Source organism: Panthera onca, chromosome B3 (assembly GCF_046562875.1).
Source record: "Panthera onca isolate mPanOnc1 chromosome B3, mPanOnc1 haplotype 2, whole genome shotgun sequence".
Lineage (NCBI taxonomy): Eukaryota > Metazoa > Chordata > Mammalia > Carnivora > Felidae > Panthera > Panthera onca.
The window spans coordinates 53,656,765-53,669,000 of record NC_138344.1 but is presented as its reverse complement, the minus strand read 5'-3'; the positions used below and the strand labels follow the sequence as shown (position 1 = coordinate 53,669,000).

Sequence of the window (12,236 nt, the reverse complement as noted above, 5' to 3'; positions counted from 1 at the left end):
TTCAAGTGTAAGACTAATTGATGGTGGGGTACCTGGATGGCTCAGTCAGTTAAGCATCTGACTTTGGCTCAGGTCATGATCTCGCAGTTCATGAGTTCAAGCACCATATCTGGCTCTGTGTTGACAGCTCTCTACCCCTCCCCTACTCACTCTCTATCTCTCTTTCTCTCAAAATAAGTACACATTAAAAAAAAATTTTTTTAAGACTAATTGACGGTGGTAAGTCAGAATAGTGTTTACCTTGAAAGAAAGGGGGCAAAGGGAAAGTTTTTACAGTACTAGAAATGTTTTATTTCTTGGTCTGGGTGGTAGTTACATGGATGTGTCCATATGTAATTTTATCAAGCTGGACACTAAAGATAATGTACTTTTTGTACTTCACATATGCTGTACCACAATAAAAAGGAAAAATTGTGAAGGAATTTGTATTTAAAATGATATGTGTTAATTTTGCTAGAAAGTCGTAACTTATGAGCTGATTAAATATGATGTGGAGAAAGATGAACCTGTCCGAGATGGAAATGGATATTGCATCCGAGTTCCCAAAGGTACAGTAGATTTTTGCTCAGCTAACCTGTGCCCTTTCTTAACTTGATCAAGTAACTGTTAAGAACTAGCATATCATTGCTAAAATGAATATATGGTAAAAAAATTTTTAGAGTGGGGGGATAAAAGAGGTTTATTTTAAGTACCCTCAGAAATAGTTACAGAAATTCCAAAAGATACTAATTTACCACTACATGTAACATAATTATACTTTGAAACCTAGCTTAACTTCTTAATTATGAGGTAAGTGTTTTGAGGAAAGGGATATGTAATCATGGTTGCAAAGCTATAGTTAGCTTTACAAGGTCTACCTTCAAGCTTAGACTACTGTGCATTTGTCCAAGTATGTGTGTAAATCATTATTCCATAAAATACTAGCATTTTTAGAATTACAAGTGTGTGGCCACATGGGATACTGTACTTTGTGTGTATGGTCTATATGTATGTATAGGATGTATATGGACATACACGTGCACGTGCATGGATAGTGACACTTCCTTCAGCTAGCTTGTTGCCAATGGATTGTATGGCAACAGTTTTGTTTGGTTAGTTCAGTTTTTGGTTTCTTTGGTTTTTGTTCTTTAGCATTCACCACTTCTTATCATTGTGTTATTTTTCTCCAAAGCTGGGCATTTTTTAACATTTCTCTCCAGGAGTGAAAAATGCAAAGTTGCTAACTGAAAATTCTCATGACCTCTGTCGCTCCCACTCTACCATATATCTGAATTCAGACATACCCTACCTGTTTCAAAACCCCCTGTTCATTTTTTTATCTTTTTTTTAAGTTTATTTATTTGGGAGGGGGAGGAGTGCAAGCAAGGGAGGGGCAGAGAGAGAGGGAGAGAGAGAATCCCAAACAGGCTCTGCCCCAACGCAGGGCTCAATCCCATGACACGGGGCTCGATCCCACGAGCCTGGGATCATGACCTGAGCTGAAATCAAGAGTCAGACACTTAACCAACTGAGCCACCCAGGCACCCCTATCACAAATTTTAAAATCTGGGAGTAGTTTGGAAAAAAACCTTATATGCTAATTTCAGCCCAGGACTAATTTAATAACTGGAACAATGTCCATTGGCAGGACTTAGGCTTAGATGAGGGATAAACATATTTTCTGTAAAGTGGGATAAAAATTATTTTGAACACAGTTGCTTTTCAGAGAATTTAATATCAACTTTACTAAAAAATATATATGAAAGTTCAAGATCTAGTATTTGGAAAATCTATGCATATAGTCAATCACAACAGATTGAAAGAAAATTTTATAAGTTTATGTCTTGGAAATGCTATAAAATTAAGATGGAATGATGGGGATATCTCACTTGTGAGTTGTCTTAGGTTGTGGAAAATTAAAAATTGAGGTAAAGGAGAAAGTATCTTCCATTTGTAAGTTCAGAAACTGATTCCTACTAATATATGCAAATTATTGAAATGATAAGCATGTAAATATTGCTACCATACATAGAAAATGAAATCAATGTTTTATCAGCTTTTTAAATGATTTATAATAAAGGTAACTGAAGGGGTACCTGGGAGGCTCAGTCGACTCTTGATCTCAGGTAAGGTCTTGATCTCAATGTCATGAATTCCACACTGAGTGTTGAGCCTACTTTAAAAAAGGAGGAGGGGAGAGGGGTAACTGAAAATGCAACTTGAATAACATTGCATTACATTTTTCTGAGTGTATTTTAATTACAAAGAAAGTCTTTAATTTTTTCATTGTTGAAGACAGGTTTAGTACTAGCCTCTGTAAGGTTAAAAAATGATATTTGTCGATTTAGGGGCCATGTTTTAAGATGTCCATTTTTGAGTGTATGGCAACAGTTTTATGAGAATGTTAGTAATAAAATGTGCCTACTGCTATCACATAAAATAACAATTTACTTTCTTCTGTCTTAGGTGAAGTTGGACTCCTTATTTGCAGAATCACACAACTCACACCCTTTAGTGGCTACGCTGGAGGAAGTACTCAGACGGAAAAGAAAAAACTGAGAGATGTCTTTAAGAAAGGAGACCTCTATTTCAATAGTGGAGATCTCTTAGTGATTGACCATGAAAATTTCATCTACTTTCATGACAGAGTTGGAGATACTTTCCGGTTGGTTTCTTTGAGTTATTGAGTCAAAAACAAACACATGCACAATTTGGCTTACTCCTAAATTGGAACTGCATTCCACTTTGGCTGCAGTGCCCCATTTCCCTCTATCTCTTTGGCATGTCCATCCAAACTTCTATATTCCTAGAAAGTAAGGAGCAAACCACAGGAAGTGTCACTCTTCCTACAAGTGTCACTCCTGCAACGCACAAATAAGTTGGTTGAGCAATACCAGTTGAGAAATAGGCAGAAAACCTGTGCCTGATTTTTGGAGCCTAACTAACAGTGTATCCAGTTTCTCTCATTTATCCTCAGTTGTTACCAGTCACCCCTAGGAGAGCCCAGGGTTTCACACTATTTCCAGTCATGGGGCTTTTCTTCAGATAAAATCAAATGCAAGCTAATACGGAGCTGATCTAGCCAAAGAGGAAGTGAGGGGTTCTGAAATCTACTATTCACCTCCCTCCCACTCTCCATCCCTAACCATTCCCACAGAAACCCAAGTCAGCACCATGAAATTTGAAAGTCATTATAATAAGACCATGAAACTAATTCCCAACAACAGCATGGTCCTCCAGCTTCTCTCATGGTCCTCTCATGACACTTTGGTTTAATCAACTTCCCTCCTGTGCAAGCTCCCTGAGGCCAGGCCTTGTGTCTGCTGGTTCACTCCCCAGCACCTAGCACAGTGCTTGACACACATAAATACTTTTGCATGAATGCATGCGGAAGGTATGGAAGTTGTCTGGCTGTAGTAGGCAGAGCAAGAATACAAATGAGGAGACCTGAGCTCCTAGGCTCACCCCTACTCCTGGCCAGCTGTGCTGTCAAGGCTGGTAATCTTTTTCACCCATGAAATGAAGGTCCCAATGATCCAGAGTGTTCCTTCCGTCTTTGGAGTATTCCATGACTCAGGATCCATACCATGATTTTATGCAACCTTCATGTTACTAAAAAGATACTTCCAGGAGATCTAAAGAATTTTTAAATGTAGACAAATTTTAAAGCCTTATTAAGTAGACGAGTGTAGGTTGGGCACTAACGTTATAATCTCCCTGTAAATAAAGCATGGTATTTTATTTGCTACTCAAAGCTTTCTCATTGCCATGAGACCCTGAAATACAGGTATGAAACCAACCAAAGTTAGTGAGTGAGAAAAGTGGGAGACCTAAACACAACAAAAAGTTATTGATATTTGTTCTTGATTTCCAGTACCTTTCTTAGGCCAAACCTGTATTTCAACATTAGCACATTCTTTGTATCGTGTTTCATGTGGTGAGATTGGAATTCCACATTTTATTATTTAAATGCCTTTGTCTATGCCTTTGTCTTTTGTTTCTCAAGCAAAATGCCTCTCCTGTGACTAAGTTCCAGGGGATTTGAGAGCAGAGATGGGAAAACAAATGCAGACACCTTGCAGGGCCTAGAAGAGATGCGTGCTCTGCCATGGAACCGTGGGCCAGGGACCACCAGTAACCTCTGCTAACCTTACCTTTTCTTCCAGCTGGAAAGGGGAAAATGTGGCCACCACTGAAGTCGCTGATATCGTAGGACTGGTTGATTTTGTCCAGGAAGTAAACGTTTATGGAGTGTCTGTGCCAGGTACACATAAGTCTCTGAGTAAACTTATACAGTAACTGAACATCATTTTAACCCCATGGCAAAGTTTGTCATCACTTTTGCCTCCCTGCTGGAGAACCAGTCTCTTTCAGCCACCTGGGAGTAAGGGGCTGATGTCTGGTTTATATTCCATTATAAATTAGCCAACTCAGCACATCTGAACTTGGCCTTCCTCTGTGGCTCAGCTCCCCAGCTGTTCTTGGGCTCTCAGGCAAGCCAGATCTCTGCAAGATGCAGGGTCCCATGCTACATTTGGCATGCCTCGAGAAAAGACGTGTCAGGCTTGATAGCTGGGAAATGGTATCTTGGCCTCAGAACCGAGTATCACAAGTAACAGCAAGTATATTTGCTAGGAGAAAAAACTGAAAAGGAGCTGCCTTTGTCCAGACTTCTTTTAAAACAGATCCTTGACCCCAGCTCACCCCAGTGAGTTTCAGAATCATCACACAGAGTGGTGTCACCAAGCCTTCATCTGCAGATCTGCCTCTGCCAGCAGAGTGGGGAGAGCTGAGGTCTGACTTCGGGTCCTTGGCTCCAGTACCTGGGGCTGTTTGACTTCAGGCAAATCACTAAAATTAGGGGTAATATCAGCCCTGACGTTGAGATTGTTAAGAGAACTCATTCGCTTCAATTATGTAAACACTAAACATACACCTACCAGATGTATACATGAGTGCTGTCATTGGAAGAAATCGTTTTAATTATATAGATGAGAGAGGATTAAAACTTCCAAGTCACTGTCCAACTCTAAGGTGCTAGGGATATTAGTATTCCCCCAGAACTCAGTATTTGGGATTCTCACCTATATTCAAAATAGAAATCCAAGAGTCTCTCTTTCCTAAGCTGTGGTGGTTTCACATGACTTTGTGCTGTCTTTTTTTTTTTTTTTTTTTTAAGAATATTTGAGATTTTCTCTTCCCTGTTCCTCTCCAGCCCTACGACAATGATATGATAGAAGTGCAGCCACATCTCAGGTCACAGAGCGTGACCTGAGTGCATGCTGCTCATGTTGGAACGTGGGCTGAATTAACACGAAAGCCCATGGCAAGGTTGTCAGTAATCACGCTGCGCTGGGCTCTCACAGACCCCACCTGGCGTGTTGTGTGCACCTCTAAATGCTGGATTTAGGTAGCAACACAAAAGAATGTGTATGAGAAGGTGAGAGAATCTGGGGGAATGGATTGGAAGGATCGAGTCCACTGCTCTTCAGAGTGGGGCCCCTGGCCCAGCACCACTGGGGAGCTTGTGAAACAACATGATTTCTCAGGCCAACCCCAACCCTTACTGAATCAGAATCTCTGGGGTGGGGCCCAGGGACCTGTGTTTTAACAAGACCTCCAGTGATTCTTAAAAGCAATGAAGTTTGACTTGGGGGTGATGAAAATGTTCTAGAACTAGATACTGGTGATAGTTACACAACATTGTGAATGTATCAAATACCACTGAATTGGGCACTTTAAAATGGTTAAGATGATGAATTTTATGCTATGTGTGTGTTACCACAAATTTTTAAAAGATACTAAATTTTGAGAAGCACTGAAGCTTCGTCTGACCAATCATCAGAATCATCTGGGAAACTTTCATTTTTTTTAAGTTATTGAAATTCAAATTAATTAACCTGCAGTGCAATATTAGTCTCAGGTGTAGAGTACAGTGATTCAGTCTGGGAGAGTGTTTAAAGCCTAGATCTAATGGATCAGAACCTCTGGGGTTTGGGACTCAGACACTTCATGTCTTGTTTTAGTCCCCAGGTGACTCTAACAACCAGTAAGGTTTGGGAGTCACCGATCTAGAACAAAAAGAAGAGGAGAGTAATGGTTTTCACATGGTTGGAAGGCAGTCAAAGTAGAACAAGGAGCAGGTGTGCTTGCCATACCCACAGCGAGCAGAACGAGAGCCAAGGGATTGAAATGACCAGGGAGCAAATTTTAGCCTGAGATGTCTCCTATAACCAGAGAGATTAACAACACAAAAGTCTATCTCCTGAGGTGGGGAATGGCCCACCAGCTGGGGCCTGTAGAGAGGCTGGATGTCCACTCAAGATCCTGTGAGAATTCTTGCTGCATTGAAATATTAGAGATAGGGGCACCTTGGTGGCTCAGTCAGTTGAGCATCCAACTCTGGATTTTGGCTCAGCTCATGATCTCAGGGTCCTGGGATGGAGCCCCAAGTCAGGGTCTGCACTGAGCATGGAGCCTGCTTGAGAGTCTCTCTCTCTCTCCCTCTGCCCCTCCCCTGCTTGCTCGCTCTCTCTCTCTCTCTCTCTCTCAAATAAGATGGAAAAAAAAAAAGATTAAAGATAAACTGAGAAGTGTCTCTCAGCTTTTAGATTCTGTGATTCTCAATGCCATGCCAGCCGCTGGCTGGCCTGACAGGCACACGGCCAGCCTTGCTGCAGCCCAGAAATGTGGCAGGTCTATCTAGAAGGCAATCTACCAGGGTGAATTTCAGTATCAAAGGGCTCAGCAAGGCCTTCACAGATCTCAGCTTTGGACCAGGAAGGTACACCAAAGTGTAAGCCCAGTTGACTGTTATTAGATGTCACACCAGAACTTCCCAACTACTCTCTAGAACTTTTTGTTCTCAACAGAACTTTCTGCAGTGATGCAAATGTTCTATATGTGCACTCTCTGCTATGGTAGCCAATAACCACTACATGGCTATTAAGGACTTGAAATTGTGGCTAGTACAACTGAGGAATTGAACTTTTTTTTAGTTTGTGTTTTTATAATTTTTTTTTTAACGTTTATTTTTGAGACAGAGAAAGACAGAGCATGAACGGGGGAGGGGCAGAGAGAGAGGGAGACACAGAATCAGAAGCAGGCTCCAGGCTCTGAGCCATCAGCCCAGAGCCCGACGCGGGGCTCAAACTCACGGACCGCGAGATCGTGACCTGAGCTGAAGTCGGACGCTTAACCGACTGAGCCACCCAGGCGCCCCTAGTTTGTGTTTTTAGAATTAATTTTGATAGCCAAATGAAACCAGTGGCTACCATACTGGACAGTGCAGTGCTAGAGAAACTCTGGCCAGAACAGTTGTAAACTGGAACCTTCCCCCTGGAGCTAAACTAGCCCCAAACCAACCCCTGGGAACTGGGGCAGAGATCTGAGACTCAATAGGCCTATTCGTCTCTCAGTTGGGCATTGTCTCTGTCAGAGCAAGAGGCAAGGAGCCAGTCAGTGCTGAAGATTTCTGTTGCATCAGCCTCTGCCTTGATTGGAAAAGAAGCTTATTGGAGACATTTGAGATTCCTAAGATGGTTGCTTTTGAGCAAGCTACCAGGGACCCCTAGAGAAAGAGGGTCCTGTGCCCTGTCTCCCTCCTTCAGATATGAGGCAAATCGTAGAGGCGTGCATTTCCTTTCTCTTAATGTTTCCTCTTGTTTCCTGCCTTCTTTGGAGCCACAGGTAAACATACAATCACCATGGGAGAGGTTTCAAAAGCTGGGGCCCTGGTGACAAAGGGCACAAGGCGGCCCCTTCCCCTCTCTGATTACAGCTAGGTAGTTCAGCAAAGTGGATCTCAGTGGATCTCAACTCCCACCCAGTCTGCTGGATCAGGCAAAAGATGTACTAATACCTAATTATTGCTGTCTTTACAAGAAAACAGTGTAGTAATTGTGCTTAACTCCTCCCCACTTACCTTGCTGCCCAGACAGGAAGGAGCTGCTGGATCCTGGTCTCTGTGGAGACACAGCCTTGGGGAATATAGCTCATCAATGGGAGGGCCCACAGCCGCTTGCCTTTGCACCTCCATTCACTCCCCGGACCCCCAGCTTCTCTGAAATGCAGAAAGGCAAAATCTCAAAGGTGGTATTTGTGTCTGGATGCACAACAGACCTGACACTACACCCTAAAGAACAACCCGAGCCCAATTGTTCATGACTGTGGAACAAGGACTTCTCACTGGAGTCCAAAAAAAAAAAAAAAAAAAAAAAAAAAAATTCCCTCGGCCACCAGTAGGGCCTGTTTTCTACTCTGGTGTTTTCATTTAGGCTGCTGAGAAGGATGACTGTTGATTGCCTCAGTCTGGTTTCCAACTTTGTCTATTGTTTGCTGTGTGAACTTGAACAAGTCTCGTACTATATCTTTAAGCCTTAGTATTTTCATCTGTAAAATGGAGATAATATTTATACCTTTTCAGAAGGTTGTTGTGAGGGTTGAATGAAATAGTCCATAAAACACACTTAGTATAGGGTCTGGCATATAATGAAGATTTAATCAGCGTATAGCTCTTGTTATTGTTGTTATAGTCACTTTAGAATAACTTCCACATATACCTGAAATAAAAATTCCGACTATCCAAAAGAAACCCATGTCAATGTTCTCAGCCCACTTTGAACTAGGAAAACATCATAAATAGTATAACACGTCTAATTTTTTCTCTTTATTTCTAGGTCATGAGGGTCGAATTGGCATGGCCTCTGTCAAAATGAAGGAAAACCACGAATTTGATGGAAAAAAACTCTTTAACCATGTTGTTGATTACCTGCCCAGTTATGCAAGGCCCCAGTTTCTAAGAATACAGGTGAGACTTCTTGTTGTTGAGTTCAATTATCCTCTATCTCTTGGAGACCGCTGCGTCTTAGGGAACAACTCCCTTCTACCATGGTGACCATATTGGCCAGATTGTCACTACCCTTGCCAGGAAGCTCCACAAGGAAGCAGAAGTATCAGAAAATAGAGCTCGCAGAAGCCAAATCCTGATCCCCTTTTCCCTAAAATGACAGACCAGATCATTCAGCAGTAGTATTAGCAAATAACTCACAAAGTCTATGGTTTGATGAAGTATGACAGATACTTAAAATGTTTCCAGTTTTAAAGGATGGAAAAATCCACTGAAGCTCTACACCTTCCTACGGTGTGAAACTTAGTTGGGAAGCATTAGCCAGTTGGAGCTGTCAAATGTTTAACTATCACCACTAGAGGGATGTGTTTTTTCGCACACATTAATCCATGTTAGCCTAACATTCTCTCACTTTTGGACTCTGAGCAATATGATTCTGTAGCTGAAGACTTGAGAAAAGAAATGTTAGGCTACCAGCTATTGTGGAAGTTGTGTGTTATTTCTGTTGATGTTCATAAAGCATGGACGTTTATAATGAGATGGTGGAGAGACGTGAAAATTGAAATACGCTCAGATCATCCATCACCTATCAATTGAAGGAAAAAAGCTTCAGCCTAGTGGACAAACAGGCTGAGAAAATAGAGTGGTCTGTGTGTAGATGATCCCTAACCTCACCCCACCCTAAATCAGGATATTTTAGTAAAACCAGAAGCTCACTAAGCAACAGACTGCCCTACAGGGGAGGGGTAGAGGGAGAGAATCCCAAGCAGGCTCCATGCCTGCAGTGCAAAGCCAGATGTGGGGCTCAAACTCATGAACCATGAGATGATGATCCGAGCCAAAATCAAGAGTCGGACACTTAACGGACTAAGCCACCTAGGCTCTGCTCTGCTCTGCTCTGCTCTGCATTTCACCCTCCACAGCCCCTCCCTCCCCACAGGTGATCTTAAAGCCTCAGAGGAATGAAAAGCTACCTGCACAAAGGGCCCCCTAGTGGAGCTTCTGTAAACAGGAGGTATTGAACTAGCTTCCCCAACCTCTCTCAGGAGCCAGAGCTACCAGACACCCCACCCTCTGCCGTTTGCCCGAACCCTAATCTGTCCACAAAACACTGCAACAGTGTGGATTGTTTGATGTTTTCCAGGACACCATTGAGATCACTGGAACTTTTAAACACCGCAAAGTGACCCTCGTGGAGGAGGGCTTTAATCCTGCAGTCATCAAAGATGCCTTATATTTCTTGGATGACAAAGCAGAAATGTATGTGCCTATGACTGAGGACATTTACAATGCCATAAATGATAAAACTCTGAAACTCTGAATATTCCTAGGAGGATAACTCATATTTCCAGAAAGAAATTAAAAGGACCTAGTGCAACCACTTGATATAATCCAACCTTAATTTGATTGAAGATTGTAACATGCCATTTTTTATGCATTCCAATAATGGGAGACTTTTAAAAATTATACCCGAGCCATTGCACGTGAAAATATTTAGAGATGATTAGTTTTCAGTTTGCACCTACTGTTTGTATTTGCAGACTAAGCTTGTTAGAGGGTGCATTATTTTTTAAATATGTAATAAAATAGATGAATGCTAACATATGAGATGGCATTGTCTCTTTCCTGACTTTACTCTAAATGCAAATCCTGAGCCTAAGAGCCTCATTGGCATCTTTTCATAGGTGTCCTACTCATAATGATAATGGCATCCTAGGTTTAAAAAAAAAAAAAGGCAAGAAATTGAAAGGTGAGGGGGATGCAACACCAATGAACTCCAATGAACACCAATGAACAGTCCAGCTCTACTGTGAAGCCAACTCTCCCCTCATATCTGGGCCACTGTCTACAAATTGCGTTGTCTAGCAGGTGAGAATGCCAACTATAGTTTTTGAAGGAGCCTAAGTCAACAGCATCAGAATTCTATATATAGAAGGTGTCAGTAGATATTTTTTAACTCCATCAAGGCTTGTAGGCTCGAGTGTCTTCAGGAATCACATGAGTAATGTGGACGAGAGAAACAGGTCACAAATGAATGTGGCAAACGTGAGGGTACTACTTAGCTTCAGTTGGCTGATTATTGTCATGTGGGAATACAGTTTAGGTACTTCCAAGATCTGATTATTTAGAAAACAGAAACCCAGATATTCATGTGAATCTCCCAGTCTTTTAAATTTGTGAAGTTTCAAATTTTATAAGACTTCCATGCACCCAACAAAATGGATGTGTGGACCAGATAAGTCCCAGATCTCCAGTGAGTACCCCCAGTCCCACATACTCCTCAAACCTGAGCTGGTTTCACTCCACACCCAGTCTCCTATCAAACAGCCTGTTTATTTAAGGACCCAGGGCCCTTTGACATGATGCAGGTGGGTTTGGGAACTTCACGGAGCTCCTTCAGACAGGCTGTTTCTTCTTACACTCAGCTGGCTCCCTTCCTCAACAGAACTCCTTAACCTCTGCATGTGTTAGCTACAGACAGTTTCAGGAATAGGTCCTCAGTAGCAGCAATCAAGACATGTTTACTAGAGTTTTTCCTAGGAAACAGGAATGTCATGGTCACTAGGTCCATGTCAAGGAAGTATAATCCAAGTTTACCCCAGCCTCCTTAAAAGAAGTGGAGTTTCCTTCCCTAAAGGACATCCTCCGATGACCAGGAGCTGGCAAGGGGCCCCAATTCTCCCTCAATGTAATCCCCATAAGACCCCGGGAAAACATATCTAGGGATCCTTAATGATAGATACAGGAGAGATTGCCGCTCTCACCCCCCACACAGTACTAGAAGTATTTTTTAAACTCTCATTCTTTCAAGTGACTACCAAGAAGAGTCATGACCAGAATCCCTGCCCCCACTCATTATGCCCAATGATGACCATTTCTGAGTGCTTAATATGTATAAGGGACTTGAGCATGGCCTCAGGAAAACTCTGGATACCCTTGTGTCTTTGCGAATTTTGCCAATAATTTAGAACATTGTTTATGAGTTAGCACTTAAGAATGTTTGCAAAATTCTAAGTATCTCTGCCTTCGCTATATTGATCTCCCAGCGAGAATTGAACCCAAGTGATGGGAAAGAGCATGACTTCTGTTTTCGGAAGTATCACATTGTGCAGTTGTGTCACTTGTGATCGTGTTACAGTGGATCTGGTGGTAAGCAGAGGTCATCTCAAAGGGCATGTTCTCAGATGAGACACCAGCACTTACACTGTTAGCCAGAACATTAGTGTGCCTGTAACCAGAGCCTACTGGAGCCTGACCACCTTTAAGCCACATTTTACATTTTCCAGTTAGAAACTCAGAAACTCTCTCTCACAGCCTGATGGCTTCCTCAGCCTCCACTTTCTCCAAACTTCTGTGATTCTGGCCAGGAACCACAGGTCCACTCTGGCGGATAGAGACACCAGCACAA

General features: G+C 42.2%; 1 protein-coding gene across 1 annotated transcript in view; it reads left to right on the top strand.

Annotated features, from left to right (window-relative positions):
* Positions 1–10,434, top strand: part of SLC27A2 (solute carrier family 27 member 2) — a 43,859-nt gene extending 33,425 nt beyond the window's left edge. Inside the window, exons 6-10 of the mRNA XM_060618557.3 lie at positions 458–548; positions 2,446–2,644; positions 4,146–4,243; positions 8,658–8,788; positions 9,972–10,434. Of these exons, the coding sequence (XP_060474540.3) occupies positions 458–548; positions 2,446–2,644; positions 4,146–4,243; positions 8,658–8,788; positions 9,972–10,148 (696 nt within the window). The 3' untranslated portion in view covers positions 10,149–10,434. The remainder of the gene's footprint in view (positions 1–457; positions 549–2,445; positions 2,645–4,145; positions 4,244–8,657; positions 8,789–9,971) is intronic.
* The last annotated feature ends 1,802 nt before the right edge of the window (positions 10,435–12,236 follow it).